The sequence below is a fragment of the Lactuca serriola genome, chromosome 4 (genome assembly GCF_051521515.1).
Source record: "Lactuca serriola cultivar US96UC23 chromosome 4, Lser_US96UC23_V15, whole genome shotgun sequence".
Taxonomy (NCBI): domain Eukaryota; kingdom Viridiplantae; phylum Streptophyta; class Magnoliopsida; order Asterales; family Asteraceae; genus Lactuca; species Lactuca serriola.
In genome coordinates, this window is record NC_136411.1 from 240,282,920 (window position 1) to 240,309,172 (window position 26,253).

The 26,253-nt window shown below is 37.6% G+C and overlaps 2 protein-coding genes across 13 annotated transcripts; one reads left to right on the top strand and one right to left on the bottom strand.

Moving 5' to 3' along the window:
* Positions 1-17,288: 17,288 nt before the first annotated feature.
* On the bottom strand, positions 17,289-24,295 carry LOC145096876 (uroporphyrinogen-III synthase, chloroplastic-like). Of its 12 annotated transcripts, none has more exons than XR_013704147.1 (11): positions 24,030-24,294; positions 22,896-22,983; positions 22,749-22,818; positions 21,729-21,847; positions 21,542-21,637; positions 21,352-21,407; positions 21,169-21,254; positions 20,988-21,090; positions 20,809-20,873; positions 20,163-20,272; positions 17,289-20,026 (listed from the first exon to the last, which is right to left on the bottom strand). XR_013704147.1 is itself a non-coding variant. In XM_079034242.1 (10 exons), the coding sequence occupies exons 1-9, from the start codon at positions 24,228-24,230 to the stop codon at positions 20,816-20,818; spliced, it is 909 nt and encodes a 302-aa protein (XP_078890368.1). In that variant the 5' UTR covers positions 24,231-24,293; the 3' UTR covers positions 20,476-20,718; positions 20,809-20,815. The 12 variants fall into 12 exon arrangements, 5 of the variants coding, with proteins under 5 accessions (XP_078890368.1, XP_078890370.1, XP_078890371.1 ...); XR_013704148.1 differs by having other exon boundaries at positions 20,163-20,283; XR_013704143.1 differs by having other exon boundaries at positions 20,956-21,090; positions 24,030-24,293.
* On the top strand, positions 17,893-20,268 carry LOC145099258 (serine carboxypeptidase 1-like). Its single transcript, XM_079036849.1, has 8 exons — positions 17,893-18,163; positions 18,232-18,339; positions 18,856-19,127; positions 19,207-19,455; positions 19,530-19,636; positions 19,748-19,834; positions 19,934-20,039; positions 20,122-20,268. Exons 1-8 carry the CDS (start codon positions 17,893-17,895, stop codon positions 20,266-20,268), a joined length of 1,347 nt encoding a protein of 448 aa, XP_078892975.1.
* Positions 24,296-26,253: the final 1,958 nt, after the last annotated feature.

Consider the following 26,253-nt stretch of genomic DNA (forward strand, 5'->3'; position numbering starts at 1 on the left):
TTCGAAACACCGAGGCATCATCAATGGCTCGAAACATGATGTTGAAAACTCGAAACTCCCCCTCTACTGATCATTCCTTACTCGAACGTACTCATACTGACCCTAAAATTGGTTGACGAATCAACGGTTGCCCTTTCGGGGGTATAGACTATAATCTACACCTTCACTTGCAAATCTCAGCTATTGCATCCGCAAAACAGCGACCCGGTCGCACTCGAACTTGACAAATGCTAACCCCGAAAAGCACGGGCCACAAAGAATTTTCAAATTCCCTCATCCTTTATCAAACACATACCACCTGCATTATCCCACTATGCACCTACCCTCGATCACCAATAACCCTGGATTCATGAATTCGCACCGCATGTCTCTATATCCAGATCTTTAACCACTCTCGAACAATCTCTGATCCCCTCAATAAAATACTCGATTCTCCCCCACTTAAGGTTCGAACCATCACCAATTGGCGCACCAACAACCTATCCCGCAGACTGATTCCATTAGTAACATCGCACCTATTCTTGGAAGGCGTTACGCAAAGCTCGATGATCTCCTCGGCAGAGATCAAACAACTTCCAATACCTCGAATCTCAGATGAATCCTCAGAACTTCCCATCATGACCGCCTCTAGTCAGTCAGAATCTCACACATTCCATCACCGGACTTCCCAATTTTCCAGTATCAACCCTGACTCTTAGTCTGGAAATAGTGAACTATCATTCTCCTCATCATCGACTCCTCAACCCACGCTCCATCACGGCACTTATGATAAGAGTAGAACCCACATTACCACTCTCGATACTCATCAAGGATATTAAGAGCCACTGCCCTGATATTCTCCTCTTGATCGACCGACGTTGCAGCTAACACATGCCCTACTATACTCAAGTAGGGCGTATCCTGGTCCTTGACCATCTCAGTCCCCACTGACGACCTGTTCAACCTATATCTTTACCTCGCGATAGTCCTACTTTCATATACTCTAATCAAAGATCACTATCAGTGTAATCCCACATGGCTCACCCCCAAACTCAGAAACCGAAATCTCAACACCTCTTACGTCTCCCACGGGAAATAAAATTTGCACCACGCAGGTCACATAAAATGACATCTCCACTATCGGCCGGTCGCCCAGCCCAGACCGTATTCTTTCATAATGCACCATCCCTACTCATCCCTGAGTCTTGCAACTCCAACTGGCACCTCACCAGCAATCTCTCTGAGCTAACTCGATTTCCCTCTCCAAGGATACTTCATTAAAACTCGTTCATCATGGCCTTCTGGCCCCATACTCTTTCACATCGGCTCTCAGTCAAGACAATCACCACAGAATAAATGGTAAAACCAGGAGCACTAATCGCCACGCGTCACGGTACTCAAACTCTGTGGCCACCTTTCGATCTGCTATGAATCATGGTACTCGAACCATGACGCCACCTCTCGATCCGCTACTCATCACGATACTCAAACCATGACACCACCTCTCGATCTGATGCCTATCATGGTACTCGGACCATGACACCACCTCTCGGTCTGCTACTTATCATGGTACTCGATCCATGACAACACCTCTCGATCTACTACTTATCATGGTACTCGATCCATGACAACACCTCTCGATCTACTACTTATCATGGTACTTGATCCATGACAACACCTCTCGATCTGCTACTTAGATCCTCCGGAATACTCCCTGCATCAAGTATGGGTCCTCTGCTTTCATTAGTACGAGCCCATACTACCTTCCACATCTACCCATACCCTCTACACGGACCATCCCAGATTCCCTAAGTAGCTGCTCAACCTTCTCAATCGCCAATCCTAACACGCATGCTCGCTTCCCAACGAAATGCTCTACTATGTCAAGGTACTTATCTGACTAAGGTCACATCCTAGGCTCTTCCTAGGTTCTCACACTCGTACACCATCATCTGCTGAGAAACTCCTTATGATGCCAGTTATCTACCTCCTGAATATAGACACATTCACTTGGTAGATGACTCCCATCATCGGGAATTCCACAAAGCACGAAGCAAGCAGCATTCGGGCATCGAATAAACACGTAAAACCCACTCTAGGTGATAAGTCCACTTGCTCTACCCGTACTCGAAAGATATCACCGAACTCTACAATGCTACCCCCTCGTGGGTAACTAGCTACTCTCTCGATAGGCTCCACAAATTCTCATCTAGGTATCTCCCCTAGATTACTCCTCTACTCAAATCCATCTCAACAAGGATTCCTGTTGGATACTCTCACTCAGTACATACTTGAAAGTGCATCACAGATAGCAGCAACTCCTAGGCTAAGGCATCACAAATCAGGCCACTCTAGTCCTAAATATGAATACCTAGCCTACTCTAGCATGCATAATAGCTCATAATATCTCATAACACATAACGTAAGGGTATTCTGGGAAATCACCATTCGGGCGTTGGCTGATTGTACACACTGTTCTTTTCCGCTTCCTTCTGAAATCCTTTTACTCGTTTTGGAAAAATCGTTTCTTTTGAAAACTTTTCTCAAATCCTCAGTTTGAGTCCAGATATGCCCGAAGGTGTATCTGAATCCCTCAAACCAAAGCTCTGATACCAACTTGTAACGACTTGAATTTCAAAACATAATTTTTCATTTTTCTAACACCATAAAACTCATATAACATTCTCAAAATCTCATGTTGTTCGGATGTTATCACAATAAAACATATCCCAGAATCTCAAAAAATAATCTCCTGCCAGTGTGTACAAATCATGTCGGCACCTTCCCGCGATCCTGATAAGAACCTGAAACGCATAACACATAACACGGTAAGCACGAAGGTTAGTGAGTTCCCCAAAATACCACATACAACACATAAGCCACTCGAGGCTATAACTCGATATGAACCTCCGGTCAATGTGTCTCAACGGGACCCTCCAGTCCCGTAGCATATTAGACCCTCTGGTCCGGTCTAGCTCGTTGGACCCTCCGGTCCAGTATAAATCGTTGGACCCTCCGGTCCGGTCTAATTGAGGACCCTCTGGCCTCATGAGTCGTTCGACCCTCTGGTCCAGTCTATATAACACGTAGCATACATGTAACACAACGCACATAAATCTCAGATATACACATAGCACATAAGACCCTCCGGTCTGTACATAGATACCACTCTAGGTAACGTATAGTGAGAAGACTCACCTGACAAGCAATAAGCCAATAACCTCGCTCCCGAGTCTCGGACTAGCCTCCGCCTAACACAAGGGAAAAATATATCTAAGTAATATTCTAGTCACAACTCTAATGACCGAAGGCTATTCTCTCCTCTCTTTAACTCTTTAAAGTGGATAAAAGACCATTTGACCCCTACATGGCCTCTATTACTCACGTTGACCAAAGTCCCAAAGTCAACAGAAGTCAGACTCGAGTCAACGGTCCATGTTTGACCCGACTCGTCGAGTGCACTTGTGCGACTCGTCGAGTCCCCTCATATCCTCAAAAGTCTCAAAAGTCCAGCTCAACTCGTCAATTTGACCCCCAACTCGCCGAGTTATCACTCAATCAACCCATTGGGACAAACCCTCACCGACTCGTCGAGTCAAGTCATGAACTCGGCGAGTCATCTCGATCAGATTCCTCATTCAAACGATTTATGGCAAGACCATCACCCCAAACACTAGATCTACCATTCTAAGGGTCGATTGTCACATAAAGTTGCAAGATTTACATTTAAACATGGAATATAAGGCTCATAATGACAATATAACTCTAACAAGGATGATTAACCACAATAACTCTTGTATGGCTAAATAAAGTTATAATCTTTGGACTCTCTGGATCTCACAAGGTTCAAATCTTAAATCTAGACCTCAAAAGGGACTTTATGCATCAAAGTCCCAATAATGGTGGAAGAAACCCTAATCTTCCAAAGCAACAAGATCTAGGTAAAATATCAAGAAAGGTGCAAGCTTTTACCTCTTGCTCAATCCCTTGCACGAAGTTACACCAGATCCACTGGTTCTCTAGCTTCCTGGTTGGATGATCTCCTCTTCTCCTTAAGGGATGCAGTAGACTACTCCAAGTTTTAGCCTCCAAAACTCTCATGGTTCTCTATGCACATTTAGGGTTTTCTCTCAAGGAAGGGTAGCCACAAATGAGGCTATAAGTGCCTTTAAATAGATCTCAAACCCTGAAAATTAGGGTTTCTCTTCCCAGCACCTACTCGGCGAGTCCCTCGTCAGACTCGTTGAGTCCATTTATTAAATCCACGGGAGAAACCCAACTCGACTCAACGAGTTGGACCCTTAACTCGTCAAGTCTCTCCTTTAATCGCAAGTTTAACATACACAATCATATCCCTGAAAATCTGGATGTTACACCGAGACCAGGAGCTTTTGAACAGGGATGACGAAAGTTATGAGTCATTTGTAGATTTGATTCAAGTATGTCAATTGAATTATGCCAAGCATCTATCTTAGCATTGAGACGTTTATTATCAGAAATTAAGACATTTCTTTTAGAATAGGTAATTTCACATTTGTCTTTTAAAATGATACATTCATCATTTGACATTACAAGCTCATGCTCTAAAGACTCGATTTGCAACTTTTTATCCTCAAAACGTAACCTAAGACAATTTAATTCACACTCCTTCTTCTCACTGGCTTTTATGGATAACTTATAGGCTTTATAGATGGTGATCATATATGTTTGAATCTGGGTTAGGTAAGGTTCACAAAGAGACAAATAAAAATTATTATCAGTAATCATAGATTTTACCTGCTGAACGATGCTTCGACCAGGTGGATCGTTGGTGGCAATGTAGTAGTAGTGTGGTTCAACAACATCATCTTCATCTTCAGACCCAGAGGACCAATAGCCTTCATCACATTCAACAGTTTGTCTTTCCATCAAGCACATGTTCCTTCCAGTCACCAAGTCATCATCATCTCCGGATGACCAGTATCCTTCTACATCCCTTGATACAGTTGTTACAAAGGTTTTTTCACTTTCTGCCATCTCTTGGGCTCTTCGGGCATAGTATGCAGAGTCCTTGATCTTTGGCTTTTGTGGAGCTTCAGCCAAACAATCTTTTGCAAAATGGTTTGCATGTCCACACTTCACACAATTTTTGGCTTGTCAGATTTTGGATCCTGATGTGGTTCCGAATTAGTGTTTGGTTTTGAGATGTTTGGTTTGTATGAGGGAGGATATTCCGAAGTTGATTGAGATTCCAGAGAAGAGTAGGGTTGAGGATTATTTTGGTGAGGAGCATGGAATCGATTTTGGTATGGTTTATAAGATGGGTTGAAAGGATATTTGTATTTCATGGAAAGTAGAGAAAATTCTTGTTGGAAATGGAGTTCAGAATCTATAGCTTCAAAATCATCAACAGGATAGTTTTGTGTGGGTAAGACAGGTAAGGAAGATTGAACTGATGGAACAATGGGTTTGAAAGGATCCGAGGTGGAAGGGTTCGGAATGGTTGGTTTATAGGAACTGACAAGAGCAAGGGGACCTCAGGAGAGTTTCCTAATGGTATGAGGAACATTGGATTCGTGTCATTGAAGTTCATCAAAAATTTGATAGACCTTTAACTTTTTCAAGAAACCATTACTTTGGAGACAATATTTCACATTTCCCCATCCTTTACCGAGGTTGTTAATGAACTTGAGATTGTACTCCAAGGGAGTTCGGATAATCCCATGTGCAGTCATGTATTAACAACGATTCGGTATCGGTTAGAGGTTGAGGCCACTGATTCACCAGGAGTGGTAGTGAAGGTGTCAAAGTCATTGACAACCGAAGTGAGACGCTTGTCTTTCATATTTTCCGAACCTTCAATAAGATCTTGGACAGTGTCCCAAATCTCTTTTTCTGATTTGCACAACTTAATGTGTTCGAAGAGTGAAGGAGGAACACCAAACACCATTTCCGAGAAGGCAACTTGATCAACATGCAGCTTCTCAATATCATCAGTTGTCAGAGGAGCTAGACGAGTATCATCTTGACCCATAAGTTGAGCAACAGCATCTCTTACAATTGTTCTTACAGGAACATGAGGGCCTTCTTTGACAGATCTCCAAATAGCTACACCTTTCTCTTTAGCTAGTAAAAATCTTTTCATTCTAACTTTCCAATGATCATATTCTTCCACAACTAGCAATGGGGCACCCATGCTATTTGCGATTGGCATTGAAATCATTTGTTGAGTATTAGAATCAGCCATTGAATTTAAGATATCTTCAAGCAAAAGTGGTATATAGAAGAACTTTTATCATTAACACAGAAATGGTTGAAACACCAGGGTAATTTCAAACCAACTATAGTCTATTCTTATGGATTCAAAGGACAACCACTCCAACTCTGATACCAATTGTGAGAACAAGAACTATCTGATGCGCAGGGACAAGGTTTGAAAACTCAAACCTTGAGTGAATGCTTAAGATCAATGTCTGCTTGCTAATAAATGTTCCCGTCAAGTCTGGATAAACCAGTCAAGTCTGAGTTAAAGTATTCAAAAAGTGATCAAGCCATAAATGAAGAATGAGAATAAAGATCAAAGTAAAGTTAATAAATGAAGAACAAGAAGCATGTTTGAAAGAATATTCAGAAAGATGAAGTAACTTGAATATAACTAAAAGTGAGTGAAAGTGATATGTCATTGATTTAACATTGAACGCTCCTATAAATAGGAGTACATGAATGTCAAACCCCAAAACCAAGAACGGCGGAAACGTTCTGGGGCAGAGGACGTCATGTAATGTATCACAACAATGCAAAGTAGTAAACAAGCAACAACATCATCCATTGCATTAATAGTATAATTTTAATTATATTTGAGTTCTTTCATGGTATAATTCTACAAAATGAATATTCAAGAATAAAAGACGAGTCTTGATCGCTCCGTCTTTACAGAACCTGGTAGTCATACCTGTCTATCCGTATCCTGGGAATACAAGTTATTTTGAAAGCGAGTATCAGCAATAATGCTGGTGAATTCATAAGTATTTATGTGACTTTGATTTGTAAAGCTGTAAAGAAAGACCTGTAAATGTTTTTGAAGGAAAGTTTGTACCAACGAACATGTTTGTAAGTAATTGAAAACATTTGAAAACCCTAAAAAATCCCATATTTTCTACTAGTATAAATTGTAGCCTTCTACCAAGACTCGACTGTTTTGAATGTTTGCTTCAGAAATCCAATTTTTGTTTATAAGTGGGTGGTAGTTTAAAAGTCCCAAAAATGTACTACAATGATGTTTTTCATGTCTAAAACATTAGATTTGTGTACAGTTATAATTGCTAAGGTATATGATAACTCCGTAAATCAACGTGTTTTTAATACTCCATGTGAGTTTTATAACCATGCTAATGACCCAGACTGCCTGTAACAACATTCTTCAGGCGTTGGAATGTTATGACATTTGTCACCCCAGACCTGCCGGTCTAACTGTAGCTAACAGTTTAGGTGTGGGATCGTCAATCCTACAAGGGATTATGGTATATAATACAGGACTTAATAATGCATACTCGAAAGTACGTGAAAAGTCTCACAACCTAGTATAAAATAGATTTACGTATGAAAATGTCCATTTGTTCTTGTATATGAAAATATCTCTTTGATATGGTACTTGTAGTATGTAAAATTTCATGAATATCTATTACACTATCTTATGTAATCGTATCTCTTGTAATTGTATGTCTTGAAATTTGTATGCCTTGTAATTGTATGTAATCGTATCTCTTGTAATTGTATGTCTTGAAATTTGTATGCCTTGTAATTGTATGTAATCGTATCTCTTGTAATTGTATATCTTGAAATTTGTATGCCTTGTAATTGTATATAATCGTATTTCCTTATATAGTATGTAATGTATTAGTATAAACTGACTCTTGTGTGATTCCTCGTAAGTAGTATTTCCTAACTATACCTATTATAGTTACTAGTAGTGTATGTGTATAACCGAAATATGTCTTTGCTACCCAAAGGTACTGAACCAACTGATGGAAAACTTTTATGTTTATATATGTATACATGATATATATATATATATATATATATATATATATATATATATATACACATATATAGGCGTGCATTTGACAATAAAAATATAAAAGAAGTTTTTCTATAACCTTTGAGAAGTTCAATAAATAAGAAATGATGACTGGATGTCAGTTTATAAAACAATTTGAAAGTAGTTTGTTTGATAAGAACAATTTTTAGTATAATAAGACCTTTGTTTGAAATACGATTCTAACAGCGTTTGAAAGGAAACATAAAGTATGTAAGACAGTTTGATAAAGAGTTTTTAACATGTAAAAATGTTTGTCGTAAACTATTATAGTTTTTCCAAAAGTTCATTTCGTTTGTATAGTAACCCTAGTGTGATGCTCACTTGTTATGAAATGTGTAACTTTTTGTGGTGACATAAATGAACACCTGTACTCAAGGTATAAATAAATTGTTTGATTCGTATACGTATAACAACATATTTAATTTCAACAGATAAGATGATATCGTGTTATGTTTTCCGTACGAAGGATTCCATATAATGGTTATGAATCACATATGATTTACTTGATAAAAATGAGTATTTAGTGAAACTTTGAGTTACACACGATAATAATCGTGTGTTTACTTGTATTCCCCCCCTTAAAAGTGTATATAAAAAGTATTGATAACACATTTAAAAATGTAGATTATAGGGGTATGAACTCACCGAAAAAGACGCGTGATTTGAAGAAAACAAGACTTTCCCGGGCGGCACCTCGACCGGAGAGTGACGAGATTTTCGGAAATCTCGGGGCTTCGGACCTTCGTCGGGGCTTGGATATGAAACCGGGAAGCCGGGATGTTGTCGGCACGAAAAACGAGGCAAAAATGTGAGAGAAATGAGGGATTTTAGTATCAACAGCCGGCACCCTCGCAATCTATTTATAGGAGTTGGAGGTCCTCGGTACGCAGGGCGTACTTCGGACTTACGCGGGGCGTTCCTCGTACGCGAGGTGTACTCCGAAGGTACGCGGGGCGTTCGCTTGCATCACTGCTTACCGCATCCTCTGGCGAAGTGTCTGGTCGACGTGGGCGATCCGGAGCCTAGTATCCGAGTACGCTGGGCGTACGAGGGTATGCAGGGCATACTCCTTCGGATAAGACTTTGAAGTGCGTGCCAAGAACTTCTAAAATGCGTAACTTTCGCATACGAGCTCCGTTTTTTACGTTCTTTATATCCACGCGAAGGTGAGAAAATACTCTACAACTTTCATTTAGACTCCGTCGGCAAATTTTGAATTTATTTTTAATTATATTTTAATTAATAGGTCGGGACACGATATCCTCGTTAAAAATCCATAATTTCTTCATCCGACGTCCGTTTTCGTCAGACTTTTTATTGTTATACTCCTATTGTCGGGCTCTCCAACTTTTGTTTAGGTTGTGTCGGCTAAAGATCGCTCGATCTCTATTTCGAGTTTTTAGCTGTCTACTGCTAGGTTAGAAACTTCGAAAAATCATAACTTCCTCATACGAAGTCAGATTTGGGCGTTCTTTTTATGCATGATCACGGTTTAACATAATCTACGACTTTCGTTTAGATACCTAAGGCTAAAAATTATTGTATCGAAACTTTGCGTTTTACGTCTATCAGCGTTGCCGGCTTTCGCCGTGAATCTTAGATTGGTCATAACTTCTTCGTTATAACTCGGGTTTTATTGTTCTTTATATGTACGAAAACCTTGATACGATTTCTACTACTTTATTTAACCCAAATAAGATTTTTAGGAAAGTTAAATTTTGGCTTAAGTTTGACTGGTGTTTCGTTATATTGACTCAAAATGTCGGGTTGTCACATCATCCCCCTGTTAGAGGGAATTTCGTCCCGAATAGTTAAAGATAAAGTCCTATGAATAGTTAAATCAAGTAAAAGACAATTACAATTAATGCAAAGAGACAAAACATTGATCTCGGAACAACAAACATTTCGGACATAAACATCCATTCCGGAATGCCTTCACTCTATCTTCACGTCACCACCTTGACTTTAGATCCGGACACAAAAGAATTCCAGAGTACACTTCATTTCGGAACTAGCTTGACTTCGGAATTGACAAATGGATTTCAGATTGCTAGAGGTTCACTTTCAGGTTCCAACAAACATCCTGGTTGACTCAACTCGCCGAGTTGGTCTATCAACTCATCGAGTTCCATGATCCATAAAACCATGGAAATCTCGATCCAACTCGTCGAGTTCCTCCTTATAACAGAGTCAGGACATTTCGCTCACAAATAGTCGAGTTCCTCCTTGAACTCGTCGAGTTCTTCAATCTTCAAAACCTAAACCATGGCCAACTCGTTGATTCATCTCCTAGACTCGACGAGTTTGCCCAGTAATAGAAATGGTTTGGGGATCACGACCTAACTCGCCAATTTGGATGAACAACTCATCGAGTCCCCCTTAGTCTAAATCCATTCAGTCACTTCTAATCGAGTTCAATGCTTCCAAACCATAGATTTGGTCCCCTAGGACTAGGTTACCACGTAAAGTTGCTAACTTTACGTTCATGCATGGTGTCATGAAGCTAGAAACACCAAAACTAAGCTATATAAGAGGTCTAGGGCATAAGGAAGGGCCAAGGTTGGATAAAGCTTGCAACTTTAAACCTCATAAGCTCATGAGTGCCTAGATCTGAAGTCGTAACTTCATGATACACTTAAATCCCAAAAATAACTTCAATATGGACCAAAAGTAACAACTTACTACCCTAAATGAAGATCTAAATAATAGAAAGCCAAGGTATCAACTTTATACCTCAAATGAGTTAGAAATGCAGCTCAAACTCTGGATCTACTATCTTCCTCTTGAATCTCCAAGCTTTTCCTTCCTTCTCAAGCTTCAAAATCACAAAGAACACACAACAATGGCTCAAAAACACCCAATAGTGGATTAGGGTTTCGTGATTAGGGTTTAGGGTGATGGAGGCTGTAAATGAGGCTAGCCATTAGAGGTTAAGGTGTTTAAATAGGGTGCAAAACCCTGAAAATTAGGGTTTCACTCTAGCATCCCTACTCGTCGAGTAGACTTCATGTCCCGCGTCCAAATTTCATTCCTACTCGACGAGTTTGGGACCTCCAACTCGTCGAGTCCCTTTGCAAAAATGAATAATTTGATTTAAAATACATACCAGGATCCAGGTGTTACATCTTGGCTGCCAAAACGAAAGCAAATGCTCTCTCCCCTCTCCTATTTGTCTTGAAATTTGGTGTAAGATTTAAAGGTTCATAAGTTGGTTATCCTTAAGGACTATTGATATAATTTTTAATGGCTTAAGAACAACTTAATACAAGTGAAGACTAGCATCTTGAAGTGGTTTACTCATGCTTGGTGGATACTTGTAGAGAACTTCTTTGGAGCTTCTTACATCACGTCATCAACTTCCATCTCCCGTGAGAATCAAAGACTTTAAAGGTTGTAATATTTTTGTAGCACCTGGTTCTTGGTATGTATTCTGTTATTAAATCTTCATTTATTTTTGCATTTTTGGCCTTGGACTCAGCGAGTCGAAGGACTGACTCGTCGAGTAGAAGCGGGATGAGGCACGGGGTTTAAGTTGTGGACTCGGCGAGTAGCCGCTGTTTGGACAAAAACCCTAATCCATGGGTTTGCACCCTATTTAAGCGACCTTATGCAGCCTCCTTTTCCCCTTTATGCTCCCAAACACTCCTCATAGCAACCCTAGCCATTTTTTTGAAGATCTAAGGCTTTTTGAGTGATTCTTGTTAGTTTTGGTCTCAAGGAGGAAGGAAGAGCATAGAAGGATCAAGAGGGGACTGAAGGATTCGAGTTTGGTTCATCATTTGCAGTCTTTGGAAGGTATAAAGTCTGAACCTTGCTCATTCTTTTGTTAGATCCCTCTTTGGGGTGATTTAGGGCTTTTATAAGCCATTTTGGTGGCCAACCATGCTTGCAAACATGGTTGGGGGTTTGGGCTTCTGTATCATGTCATTTTATGAGCCACAAGTCAGATCTAGGTTGCTTTTTGCACCAAGGAGGGCCCCATGCAACAAAAGAACCATTTTAGAGCCTTTTAAGCTCTAATGTCCCATGCATGCACATAAAGTTTGTAACTTTACGTGCTAGATCGAGTTTAGGGGCCTGGATCTATCATTTGGTTAAGTGTTGTACATCAGAAATCGAAGTTCTTAGTAAGGAATATGATAGACTCGACGAGTCCATTTCTTGGACTCGGCGAGTCCATTTCCTGGACTCGGCGAGTCCAAGGGTTTTGGTCCCATATTAGTGAGGGTTATAAGGACCAGTTGAGTGTGGAAGGGTTTTTGGAGTCCCGGGGAGTGACCCAACGTTTTGGACTAAGCAAAGTGTTATGGGAATTCATGGTACTCGGCAAGTGCATGAACGGACTCGGCGAGTCCAAGACAGTCTTCATGGAACTCGGCGAGTTGTTCATTAACTCGGCGAGTCGAGGACAGAACGTGTTCATAGGATGAAGAGTAACTCGACGAGTTGTTCATACAACTCGGCGAGTCAAGTCAGGACATGAGTATCAGTTGATGATGAACTCGACGAGTTGTTCATACAACTCGGCGAGTCGGATGTGGATTCAGTCGGTGTTCATTTAGAAGGAAAACTCGTCGAGTCATCGCCTAACTCAACGAGTAGAGACGGGTATGAGGTCTGATGGAAGGATAGGGACTCGGCGAGTTGACGAGTCAACTCGGCGAGTCAGGTCAACTGGAAGTTGACTTTGACTTTGACTTTGATTTGGTCAAGGGGTAAAATGGGCATTTTACCCTAAGGGTAGATGTCAGTTTCTGACTAAGTGTTTTGTGGGAATTTTAGCCGATGGATTTCCGGAGTAGCAGTGGCAGCAGTCAGAGGATTCCCGCACAGTTCAGCAGATACAAGGTGAGTTACCTTCCAGTAGGGGTGGGTCTAAGGCCACAATGTCGGCCCACCATTGAGGAGTATTTAGAGGATTATTGTCTTTGTGATAATTTATCTTGTTCTGGTATGCGTTTGGTTATGAGTTATATATGTATGATATGTTACATGATAGGGATAGTTTCCCTGATAGTGGTCCTTAGGACCAAGGGGTAGGTCAGTACCCGGATATGTCTGAATGTGTGATTTTATCTTGCTATCGTATGCTAGTGGTAGGGGTGGAATAGTCCCCATTTACCGGTTGAAAGATACCGATGACAGTTACCGGTTGAAAGATACCGATGACGATTACCGGTTGAAAGATACCGATGATGATTATCGGTTGAAAGATATCGATGGTATTGTATGGTATGTGGTATGATGGGGGAACTCACTAAGCTTTGTGCTTACTGTTTCAGTTTTTGGTTTCAGGTACCTCTTCATCCAAGGGGAAGGAGTCGGCGGCGTAGCATGGCATCACACACACTCACATATGATTTCCGCACAGTGTTTTCTGGAATTGTACTCTGATATGTCATTTGTTCATGGTTGTGGGTTTCAAACATGATACTTGGTTTTGAGATGACGTGTTTATACAATATTTCCTAATGAATGTTTTATGAGTTAATTAATCAAAAATGAAATTTTTGGGCTTGAATTTTGGGATGTTACAATTTTCCTTTCTATGGTTCATTTAATCTTTTCTTGATTGCAAGAAGATCCTTGGCGAGTTTAAAGTGGTTTTAATTTTATTCACATTTTTAAGCTTTTGTTGTCGTTATTAGTGTTTTTGGGAAAACAATTTTGAATAAAACCCCAAAAATGAGGGTTATTCTTCAACTATTAGTATGGGTGCCTTACTAGGAACCCCAACACTATTAGTGATGTTCATTAACTAAAGTGGAACCATATTCTGATTTGCCATAGTTAAAACAAAAAATAAGTTCTTTTGAAAATCAAAGGTGAACGTAAAGCTTCTAAACTCCTTAGAATTGCAAGAAATAGAAATTTCTTGCAATAATAAGTTGTCAGATTATGTAACTTGCAGAATATAATTAAGTAAATATTGACCATTATAAAGAATGGTAGGATAAACAACAGTATATGAGATGATAAGCATAATATGGAGATGGAAGATATAATATATTGCATATCAAATGAAATATGTGTTTACAATGAGAAATAAGTGTGCCTTTTATAGGAAAACAAATTTTGACAAGTCGCATTACCTTTAGAGGCATGAGTTCTAAGATAATACAAAAGATTGTAAAAGATACATACATAAATACTATCAATACCTAATACAGATAATACCTTATATAGATTATTATAGTGGTGGTTAACAGTTAGCATATGATTGCTCGTATGAAGATAGTTGCATATAAATGACTACAGATGACTGCTTATAGGTCTACAGTCTTTGCTTTGGTCACTTCTTCTTTGTTTCAACAATACTCACTAATTAGGGTGTTTTGGTATAGAGAAATGAGATATGAGAAATGGAATTAATTTTATTTTGCTTGTTGTAATATCCCGATGATGAGGTATTTTCAATTCTAACCCTATGTATGAAGAAATATTGCATTTTGGCCCATAGTGGCATTTTGGTAATTTTGGGCCAAAGGTTAGTATGTTGGGGGTACATGCACAGGTCTTGTATGTTGGGCATACGTGCGAGGGTTTCAAACCCTAAAATTTTAGGGTTTGGACCCTATTTTAGCATCTTTATGGCCTCCACCTCATCTCTAATCAACCTCCAACATCTGCATATGATTTTTGCAAACCCTAATCCACTTTTGAGCACTATTAAGCCTTGTGTGTGTGTTTTGGTCACCTTGAAGGAGAGAGGAAGAAGAGAAGATCATCTTGAAGGAGTAGGACTCTTTTGATCCAGCATCTCATCACCATTTTTCATCACTTTGAGGTAAAAAGCTTTGATCTTGATGAAGTTATGCATAGATCTAAGTTAGTCATGAAGTATGTGTCCTTTTGGTCCCATTAGTTGGGTATTTTGAGTATGTGCTACTGTAGTCCATTTAAGTTGTCCTTTCAGACATCTTGAGGTGTTTAGAAACATAAAAATGTGGTCTTGATCATTTCTTCCCTTCCATGCATGTGCTACAAGTTCTTAATGGGTTAAGTAGTTAAGGTACTTAGTGATGAGCATTTTTGGCCATGCCAGAGCATAAAGTCGGAAACTATATGGTCAAAGACGACATTTTGGACTTGGATCTGTATTTTTGACGTAAAAGAGTAAGTATTAAGCACTTAATGCATTAAAAAGGAACATGTTGTATATGTTGGGCGTACCAAATGGTACTGGTACGCCGCGCGTAGGCAGTTTGAGCCCCGACGCCCCGGACTATGAGTACACCCTGCATACATGTAAAGTATGTCCTACGTACGAGGCCTGAGTTGACTCGGTTGGGTTGACTTAGTTGATTTTGACTGGTTTTGACCAAGGGTATTTTGGGAAAATTGTTATTTATTTAGATTGGGAAATGTTTTTATTATTAGGAGTCGGGTAGAGCCGGTTGTCGGAGCAGGGATTCATTCAAATTGTATTCGGACTGAGAGATGAGTTTTCCTCACTGTACCCGTGGGTCGAAGGCACCAATGCTGGCCCACTAGATCATGTGTTCTGGTTATGGGATAGTACTATGCTAGTATATATGACTGATTTGTAGATCTGTATGACTATCTGTATTTGCTGGTTCTGTGATTTTGTTTATCTGTTGCATATGTCGACATATTATAGTTGGGTTGAGGCGGTCCTGCTTTGTTTGTAGGCCAAGACACCCGGGGACGACCGGATAGGTTGTAGGCCCTGCAAGGCGATCCAATTAGGTCGACGGCCCGTGGAGCGGTCCAAATAGAATGTAGGCCCTGTGAGGCGGTCCACAGGTCGGTTGCTCATATTTGTATGCTTGATTGTCATGTGGTGTGTTGGTACTTTGGGGGAACTCACTAATCTTTGGCTTACAATTTTAGTTTATTGTTTCAGTTACTTCAGAGGATCATGGGAAAGCGAATGCATGATCGTGCACATCTTCCTATTTTCACGTGATTAGTTTATTTGGGACACTCTGATATGATGTTACTTTTGAAACAATGAGTACTTTTGTAAACAATGATGGTTCATGGTTGATTTTAAAAATTTTAAATTTCTTTGATTTTTGGAGTGTTTCACTTGTTTTTTAAGCGTAAGAATAAGAAAGTTGAGAAAAAAAATGGATTCTCTTTCCACCCCTTGTTTCACTTGTTTTTTAAGCGTAAGAATAAGAAATTTTCACTTGTTTCACTTGTTTTTTAAATTTCTTCTTCCCCAATTCTCTGTTTAAACGTAGCAAATTTCAGCAACAAAAATGGAAGCTTCGACACCTCCCCAACTACCAAAAATGGAGGAATTTTCTTTTATGAATTCGTCAAATGTGAAGTGGGAACCAATCACTGCAAACCATACTCTCTCTCTCTCTCCTCTCACCATACTCGTAGCAACTCACCTGAGCCTCCTAGCGTGTGCTAGGGGGCGGTGTGCAATGTGCTTAGCGAGCTCCTGGCAAGCTTTCATAGAGCCGACTCCCTCCAGCCTTATATATAACCAAAATTTACCAAATCCCCACGAGTATACTTATGTCAGCTTTATGGGGGACATAATCTAAGTTTTCTATTAGGCATGATCCATTTTTTTAATTTTTTTTAAACACAGAGACCATTTGCTGTAAAAAAAACTCTAAATAGACTTTTTATGTAAGTTACAGGGATAATTTTGTAATTTATTTTTTATATAGGGACCAAATCTATCAACATATAAAATATTATTGCCAAAGTTTTATATACTAAACTATTGTGTCCGAAGTCTAAAACCTATGTAAAATAATGGACATGGATCTTTTCTTTAAATTACAGGCACTAACTTTTATAATTTATTTTCTACATAACCAAACTTACAAATATATGAAACTATTATTGCAAAGTCTAAAAGATAAAACGATTATGGCAAAAGTCTAAAAAGGCCAAAAAAAAATGGACAAAGAGGAACACCTTTTATAATTTACTTTTTATACAGAAATCAAATATATGATCAAACATATCAACATATGAAACTATTATTATTGACAATCTAAAAAGACATAAATATACTTTTCATACATGAGTTGCTTTTTATTATATATAATAATGACAATCTCCATAAACACCACACTTTTAACTTACAAAAATACCTTCTTTTGTAAAACAATTAGAGAACATCAAACAAAGCAGCAACATGATATGAATATAATTCACTACTAAATGACAATCCAGATGTATGAGTTTTAATTTGTTGCATTAATGTTGTAGCATGATATGAATATATAATGCTCTCATGTATGATCAATGCAACATTCTTCGATTAACCAATTAACATACATTTGTACATGCTAATTTCATTAACATACCATTTATCCCTCTTACTTCTGTTAGATATACGTTTTTGTCAAATTATTTCAAGCCACTGTTTGACATATATACTTCCCAAATCATAACAAAACCAATAATAACTATTAAGTCGTCTAATGGCTTCAATATTCATTCCCTTCACAACCTAGAAGAAAATATATAAGCAAGTTAGAAACCCATAATTTATCTTCATGTAGTGAAGGGGGAGTTTACAACCAAATACCATTTCTTGTATAATATGATCCTTACTTATCCTTATATTTTAAGTATAGATATAGATTCCAAAGAGCAGGCCAATGAGCTTAGGAAATAACGTTACAACACCACCCAACCGGCTTCAGCATGTCTTATCACAGTATATAGACACACCTGACCACATAATTACATATATATGCATGAAACCAGTTGTTATATACAATTATACAACTAAAATGAACCACGTAGCTTATTTTTTGTTGTTAGTTTTTTCACTATATTTTCTGGGTTTCTGTGTGGCAAGAAAGGATAACCAGATCACCAGCCTAAACAAATTGATGGAGTCGAGAAGATCAGAGAATCCGCCACGTGTCCAGCCATGGACAGAAGAAGACACATCAAACATATCTCCACTTTCTATTGTCCCTCAGCAAGGGTCAAAGGAAGAAGATATGATTGACAAGTTGCCAGGTCAACCACAAGTCGATTTTGATCATTATTCAGGCTATGTAACAATCGATTCAAAGGCCGGAAAGGCATTGTTTTATTACTTTGCTGAATCACCTCACAACTCTTCAACCAAACCCCTTGTTCTATGGCTCAATGGAGGTAGTGCTAGTGAATCTATTTTGTTTCAAACTAATGGTAAAAATGTTATAGTGATGTTTTTCGCACAGGACCTGGATGCTCATCGTTTGGATACGGAGCCATGGAAGAACTTGGACCCTTCCGAGTCAACAGTGATGGAAAAACACTTTATCGCAACGACTATGCATGGAACAACGGTAACCAAAAAAAAAAAAAAAAAAAAACCTTCACTGGACAAAGTTTCTTTCTAAAACTACTCCCTCCGTCCCAAAATTGTAGTCCATCTTTCCTCTTTGGTTTGTCCCAAAATAATAGTCCACTTCTAAAAATAAATAACATTTTTATCAAAATACCCCCTCATTATTACTTAACTAACTAAGCATTTAATGGAACATTAAATGCAAAGTAAGGACAAAACTGTCATTTTATTAAATAAAATTAGTGGTAATTAATGCTTTTCTTAATATGTGTGTTTTTTGTCTGTGAATAATAATATTGGGACGGAGGGAGTATTTCAGATGAAGAGGATATTCATGTGTTATATACATATATGATAGATTGAGACAAAGTCCAAGTCCATCTCCCACCTTTTTAGGTGGGAAAAAATTAGCAAAATTTGTCTCACTGATCAAAGTGGAAAGAATATTCAATCACATGTAGGGTTTGAATGAACATAATGCAAAAGGCTAAAATAAATCCTGAAAATTTGACAGTGGCTAACGTGCTATTCTTGGAGTCGCCTGCTGGAGTGGGGTTCTCGTATTCAAACACATCGTACGCGACAGGGGACAAGCAAACAGCGAAAGACTCGTACACTTTCCTCATCAACTGGCTTGAAAGATTCCCGGAATACAAAACCCGAGATTTCTTTATAACGGGTGAAAGCTACGCAGGTCACTATGTACCTCAGCTTGCTTCCGTCATTCTCTCAGAAAACAAGAAAACTAAAACTAACGGAACAATGATTAATCTTCGTGGAATTGCAGTAAGTAGCTATCAGACAAAAACAGGACAATTTTATGCACGAATACAACCAATGGGTGTTTTGTATTGTGAATGTGCAGATTGGGAATGCTGTGATAGATGACATTGCAACTGATGAAGGGATGTATGATTACTATTGGACACATGCTCTAAACTCTGATGAGACAAATGCAGGGATCAACGAGTATTGTGGCTATGGTTCTGGGAATTTCTCAGCAAAGTGTTTCCATTATCAAAGCCAATCAGGTAGTGAATATGGTGAGATTGATATTTACAACATCTATGCCCCATTCTGTGATGGAAGTATCCAGAAACCTGCCACTGGATCTGTAAGTCTTCGATTCTTTTCAAATACAGGAAATTGCAATGTACTTTTGTTTAAAGAAATAATGCGTTGAATTAGGTGAAGAGCTTTGATCCTTGCTCTGATGATTATGTCTCCTCATATCTGAATCGAGCAGACGTGCAAGAAGCTCTTCATGTCCGAAATACCTCATGGGCATTTTGCGCGTACCTTTTCTTTTCTTTCTCTAAAACTAGGATTCCATTATTCCATAATAAACAAAAATCAATCAAAGTGTCTTGTTATTTCTTGTATTCGACTTGTGATTTTATGTGCAGTGGTATTGGAATGATAGACAGCCCAACAACCATTTTGCCTACTATCACTCGACTTATTGAAAATGGAATTAGTGTCTGGATATACAGGTAACTCCATCAGTTATTTTCTCAGTGTGATTATTTTCTCAGTTATTTATTAAACATACACAAAAATAAACTTACATGTGATCCATGATGAATTGGCAGTGGTGACACAGATGGACGGGTCCCAGTAACATCTTCAAGATACTCAGTGAACAAGTTGAAGCTTCCAGTAGAGACTGCTTGGAGACCATGGTACTATAACAAAGAGGTAAATAATATTTTGAAGCCTCAAAAATTAAATACTTAAAAATATATGTGGTACTATAATACCCGAATTTAACATGTGATAGGTTGGAGGATATGTGGTAGGATACAAGGGAGTTGTGCTTACCACAGTAAGAGGAGCAGGGCATTTAGTTCCAAGCTACCAGCCAGAAAGAGCATTGCAAATGATCTCATCATTCCTTCAGGGGAAACTTCCTCCATCTTTGGCATAATTACCTTAAATGCCACTGAGTAGTTTTAGTTTCTCACTTGTCAGAATCAAATAACTAAAATAAGTAAAGATTCCAAACTCCAAGGATTGATTGAATTGTTGTAAGATGAAAAATTACCAATAAACAGATAGGGATGCAGATTTCAAGGGTTCCATCGATGTTCAATTCTTCATTTATTATTGCTTTTTGATATACAAGAAAGACCTCTTTAGAAAAAAAAAAATACAACTCGGAAGCAAGTTGTATCCAATCATAAATTGAAAAACAAAAATGGTCATTTACAGCAATGGAAAGTTGATATACAATAACAATTAACAAACATCATGAATGTCGCTCAGTGCTAGTTTACTTCTCTCATGGTATTACTACATATGTACAGAGATGTAATTTGTTCTTGTAAATTGTAATGTACTCCCTCATTTAGTGATCATATGCATCAGCTCTCAAATTCTTGCATAAAAAAAAGGTACTTTAAACTGGAAACAAGAAATAAAACATGGTCAAGAAAGGGTATACCAGTAAATTGTAATAACAAGCTACCTTGGTTTTAGACATTTGAGAGACGATTATGTACACGTAGAGCATCAAAAATGGTGTCAACCCATCTGTCAAATGGAAAGGGTAAATAAAACTGTGAATATAAGAGTATGAAAGGAATTATATAATATATAAATATTATTATATTACCCATGAAGACCAGGGGTAGATGGGTGGTATACATTTGTTAAGCCTAATTTTCTAGCAGCTGAAGCAGTGGTTTCACCAATGCATGCAACAGAACCCTCCCATGTCTGTGGTTCAGGTAGAAGATCCACCCAAGCACTGTTGCAGAATAAGAGAAAATATAAGCTGAAATACAAAGAAAATAGTAAGAGAATTTAGCATCAGAATATTAATTACCCAACTGCAGAAGGTGATGCAACTGCAACTACAGAAGCAGAGAGTGCTTGTTGTAGAATGGTTTGATCCACATGTTGTACAGGTTCCTAAAGTCCAAAAACCAAAAATAATGTAACAGAAATTCCCTTGATATTAATAAGAATGTGAAACTGATCAAAAATTTGTCAGAACTAAAATACATACTGTTGTGTAAGTATTCAATCTTGTGATGTGGAATCCACGCTTAGAAAGACCTTCCTCTGAAACACAGTTTGATTTTAGTACATATTTAAAACTTATGACCTAATGAGATACTGAAAATGTTATAAACAGATGCAATTATGAAGATGAAATGTTATGGAAGAGAAATAAAGTAAGGAGTTAAAGGGTGTACCTATATCATGACTAGCTTTTGCAGAAGCAGGATACAAAACATTGCATCTTTCATTCCCTTGCTTTGGAAGCTCTGAAGCAAGAACCTTGCCAGTTGCTGTGAAAGAAGATCATAAAACTAAATATTATTATTATCTACTACAGCTGTTTGGAGTTTAGAAGAAAGACATTTATTTTAAAGATAGTACCTTTTGATGGAGTAAAGGCAACTTCAATAAACTGCTTAGATGGAGGTGTAGCTTCATGAAATATGGTTGCTGTAGCAGTTCCAACTGCAGCTACCTTCACATTTGGGGTTCCAGCAGCTCTAAAATTGTAGATGACATGAGAGTAACTGGTTAGTTTTCTATAAATTTTCAAAAGACAACCTTTTTAAGCCCTCATGTTTAGAGTTTAGAGTACAAAAACTTGCATTGAATCGAATATATAATAAAACTAACGTTTACCAAAACAGGAAACTAAGAAATAAAGTAAGCTAAGATTACACAAATTCCTATACTATTTATATCTGACACTCCTCAAGTTGATCCTTATGAAATATTTATTCATGTTTGCTCTTTATTGCAAGGATACAACCTAAACTTGTATACAATGTACAACCCACAAAATAAAAGTAAAACAATAACCTAAGATGACACAAATGACAAAACCCTATACCTAGTATATCTAACATGCATATATTGATGATATGTGAGTAACCTTATTAATAGAGATGATGCCCATGCATGTTCTAACTTCACCAAATCAGGTCGTGTACTTTTTCCTTACATATTCTCAGAGTATTTTCTTATAACCCAAACTATGGTTACAATTAACAAATAACAAATAAGACACTAGTGGAAATAACACAAGAACAAAACTCCAAATTACTAGTGCATATGTGAATAAAACACTGGGTATTTCCTCTCCATTCTTATTACATGCCCTCCATCAAACACTAAGCTACTTTCAACAAACGTCACTACTAACCAATCATTTTAAGTAATACAACATCCAGAGATAACTGCAACACATTTTACAAGTTGAAAATTTTGGATACAGGCTGGGATAGAGGGGAAAGGGATGAACAAAGATTATGAGTAACATTCATTGGAGGTCATAAATAAATTCAGCACCTTGAAAACATCGACTAAAAATAAAGAAAGAAAGAAAAGGATGGCATGGAGCCATTGCAACTTGAAATTATTAATGGTAATTTCTGAACTTACTTCCATGCTTGAAGAAAAACCAGAGCTGCTTCTGGTGATGTTATGATGATCCAATCAAAACTAGTGGCTGCTACCATAAGATCACAAGAAGAAAACAGATAAACAGTAAACATTACTCTTAGAAGAAATTAAGGAGTTTGAACTTACCACTCAAGAGAGAAACAAGTTTCTCAAGATCAGGCAACTGTGTATGCTGAATTAGAGGAAGCTCCAAACTGTTGATCCCATGTTTTGCCTATTATTATAAAACAAAAAAGTTGCATTTAATGAGTGATCTAAAACAAATAAACAATAACTCCATGGTTCAATGTTGGCATTTTCCCAACATATTCACTCCTTTAGCACTATACATTCTGCAAATGTTTTAAAGTTCCGCACATAGTAATAGTTAAAACTGTTGGAAAAGAAAAAAATATTAAGACTGCTGCAGTTCAGAATAATTACAAGTCAGCAGCAATATGATCACAGTCTTCATAGACAATATAAACTTTTAACTTTATAACTTCTTTTACAGAAAAAAATCGCATATATCAAAATAAGCACCAGAATGAACCAACTTGTAATTTGCTGCATTAATTAATGTTGCAACCATTAAACGAATATAATACTCTATGTAAAATTAATGCAGCAGTCCACGTGCTCCTTCCCTCTAACCAATAAATGTACGCCAAGTGCTTCAATACATGTTTAGAATTCAGCGCCACAAAGGAAATGACCCCTGGAGATTTGAGAAGACCTAAACTAAAATTACATGGAAACGCTGTACTTTTTACATTACAAAAGAAAGTAAGAAACGCAAGTACTCCATTCATTGATCTCTGAGAAGTATGAGAAGTAAACTTAAATAAAGTTTGGCCCCTAACACTTTACAAAATTAACAAAGATTAAGAATATAAAAATCGTTGGTGATGAGAACAATTTAATGAAGTGGATTCTAATTGAGAAAATACAGGAATAGTATTTTATACTTCCATACCTAGTCCCATCTTTAGAAATAATCATATTTAATCAAATACCTCGCTGTAATGCATCTTTCAATAATATATGCATCAACAACTAAAGAACTACGACAAATTATCTAAATGTAAATTAATAACAACAACTTTCAATAATATGTGCATCGGCAACTAAAGAACCGCGACAAAATTATCTAAATGTAAATTAATAACAAGAACATAGACAATTAACATGGTGTAGAATGAACTGAACTTTAACAAAACCTAAAATGCAGAAAGCAAAAGTAGAAAATAAATGAGAAGAAAAAAGGAAACGGATAAGTACAAGAGCAGCGATGAGCTTGTCGTTTTTGCCACGTTCTCTCGTAACAACGACTCGATGATTCGAGAAGGAGTTCGCCGGAGAAGAAGAGGCTCGGACCTTGAACGATTTAAAGAAAATTGACCGCCGATGATTGTGAAGCAGTTGCGGAGGAGGAGGAAGAGGAGAGAGAATGGTGGATAAAGAAAGCAGAGATAATTTCATTGTGGTGTTGGGGAATGGGGGGTAACATTTTTTCTGGCCAAATTACAAAGATAGGGTAACGTGTTGCGTGGAGAGATTTTTGAGACCAAGCCAGCTGTTGCAAGTTTAACAAATGCTTACTTTTCACGTATTCTTACCCATTTTGCCCCCGTATCTTTTGCGTCGTTGTCTAATATTACCCTCCTACTTTTAGTTTCTTCCGTTAAACCCCTACCGATTTTCTTATGATGACTCATAATCCAGGTAAGTTATGTTGGCATGTCTTATTAATCAAGGTAAGTTATGTTGGCATGTGTTTGAAATATATGTAAATAAAACAAAAAAGAGCTATAGTTATTGCTTAGTTGCGAATTTCATCCCTAGCTTATATTTTTTCTTAGCTAAATAGGCCTTCAAACAAAATTTATTTTGAAACTACTCCTTCTCGTTCGACCGTTACATGGTGTCTTCGGTCGTGAAGGCTTTTGAGGAGTAGAAAAAGTTGTTGGAGTTTTATGGAAGAGTCTTTGAGATCCAGGTCGCTTTAGACTCTATTTTATATGAAAATGGGTATTTTTTCAAGTATCATGCATGATGTTAGAACAATAAAAAAATATCATTTTGGTTTTTTAGGATCTTCTTTTGATAAATTGAAGGAAATAAGAAATAGTACTTTCTATTTTTATTGAAATGAGCCACGTATTTTTTAAGTTTACTCATAATAGCATTATACGTACAATTTTTTACTTATTATGGCAAGCATTCAATTCATTTGTTCAATTTTCTATAGTTATTATAATGATGTGTACGAATGATTCTTAACATTTTATGGTTATTATATTTACTCCACAGATAAATAAGGTTAACTTGAATCCATAGGGATAAATAAATAACATAATGTGAAATATATGTAGATATAAAATATTATATTTAATATTGTCTCATATTATATAGATCGTCTTACTTGCTACACGACTTGCATTTAATGTTGTATAAGTACAAACTCTCTTTAGAGTCTTGCATCTAGAATTTCTTTAAGATCTTATTTATATTATTTGGCTTAATCTGTTTAGGCTCTTAGATCTTGTTTCATAGTATGTATGTTGCATCCCCATGTATTTTATCGAAAGTAATTCCTTAGCCAAGTTCTTTTATCCTTTACATGGTAGGGACATCGTTTCTTAAACAATGAAGACTCCAATGCTTTCATTATTCCTAACATATATTCAAGGTTTAGCTTCATTTCTCGTAAAATCATACTCTTTGATTTCCTATTGAATAAAAGATTTCAGCTTCGAAATACTTTTGAGTCCGTAAATGGACTCATGATTTATTATGAAGATTAGTCTCTTAATTTATTATAGAAATAACAAAAATAAATAAGAAACTAATAATGAAAACTATATAAAATATGAAAGTCATATGCATTTAGCTTATGAAGAACATTTATTCTTTATTTCACAAAAAATAAGACGAAAGTCTAAAATAAATGAAAATTAAGTGATGCACCTTATCATCCACAACCTCTTGTTTGTAGTGTTAATCATCTCCCTTATCTTCTTGCTTCATCTGGGTTGTTTTTTCTGGTCAGCTTCCATGGTTGTCTACTTGTCTTCTATGAAGAACGTCTTTCCTCTATTTCAGAGAAAATAGCAGGGAAGTCTAAAATAAATGAAAACTAAGCGATGCACCTTATCATCTACAACTTCTTCTTTGCATTGGCGATCGTCTCCCTTATCTTTGTAACGCTCCGTTCCTAAGAGTACTTAATTATGAGTCCCCGGGATTTAAGAGAAATGATATTTTGGTCATCTTGTGGGAAAAGTGGAAATTGAGGGGCAAGTATGAAATTTGGGGACTCGCCGAGTACGCCCAGCGTAAGTTGGGATTACGCCCAGCGTAAGGCATATATGGACGCGGGTGCAAGGCTGAGTACGCCCAGCGTACTAGAGGTACGCCCAGCGTACTCTCAAAGTTCTAAAACCCTAAAATTAGGGTCAGCCACTATATAAGGAACATGTTGGTTCATACCCTAGCCTCCTTA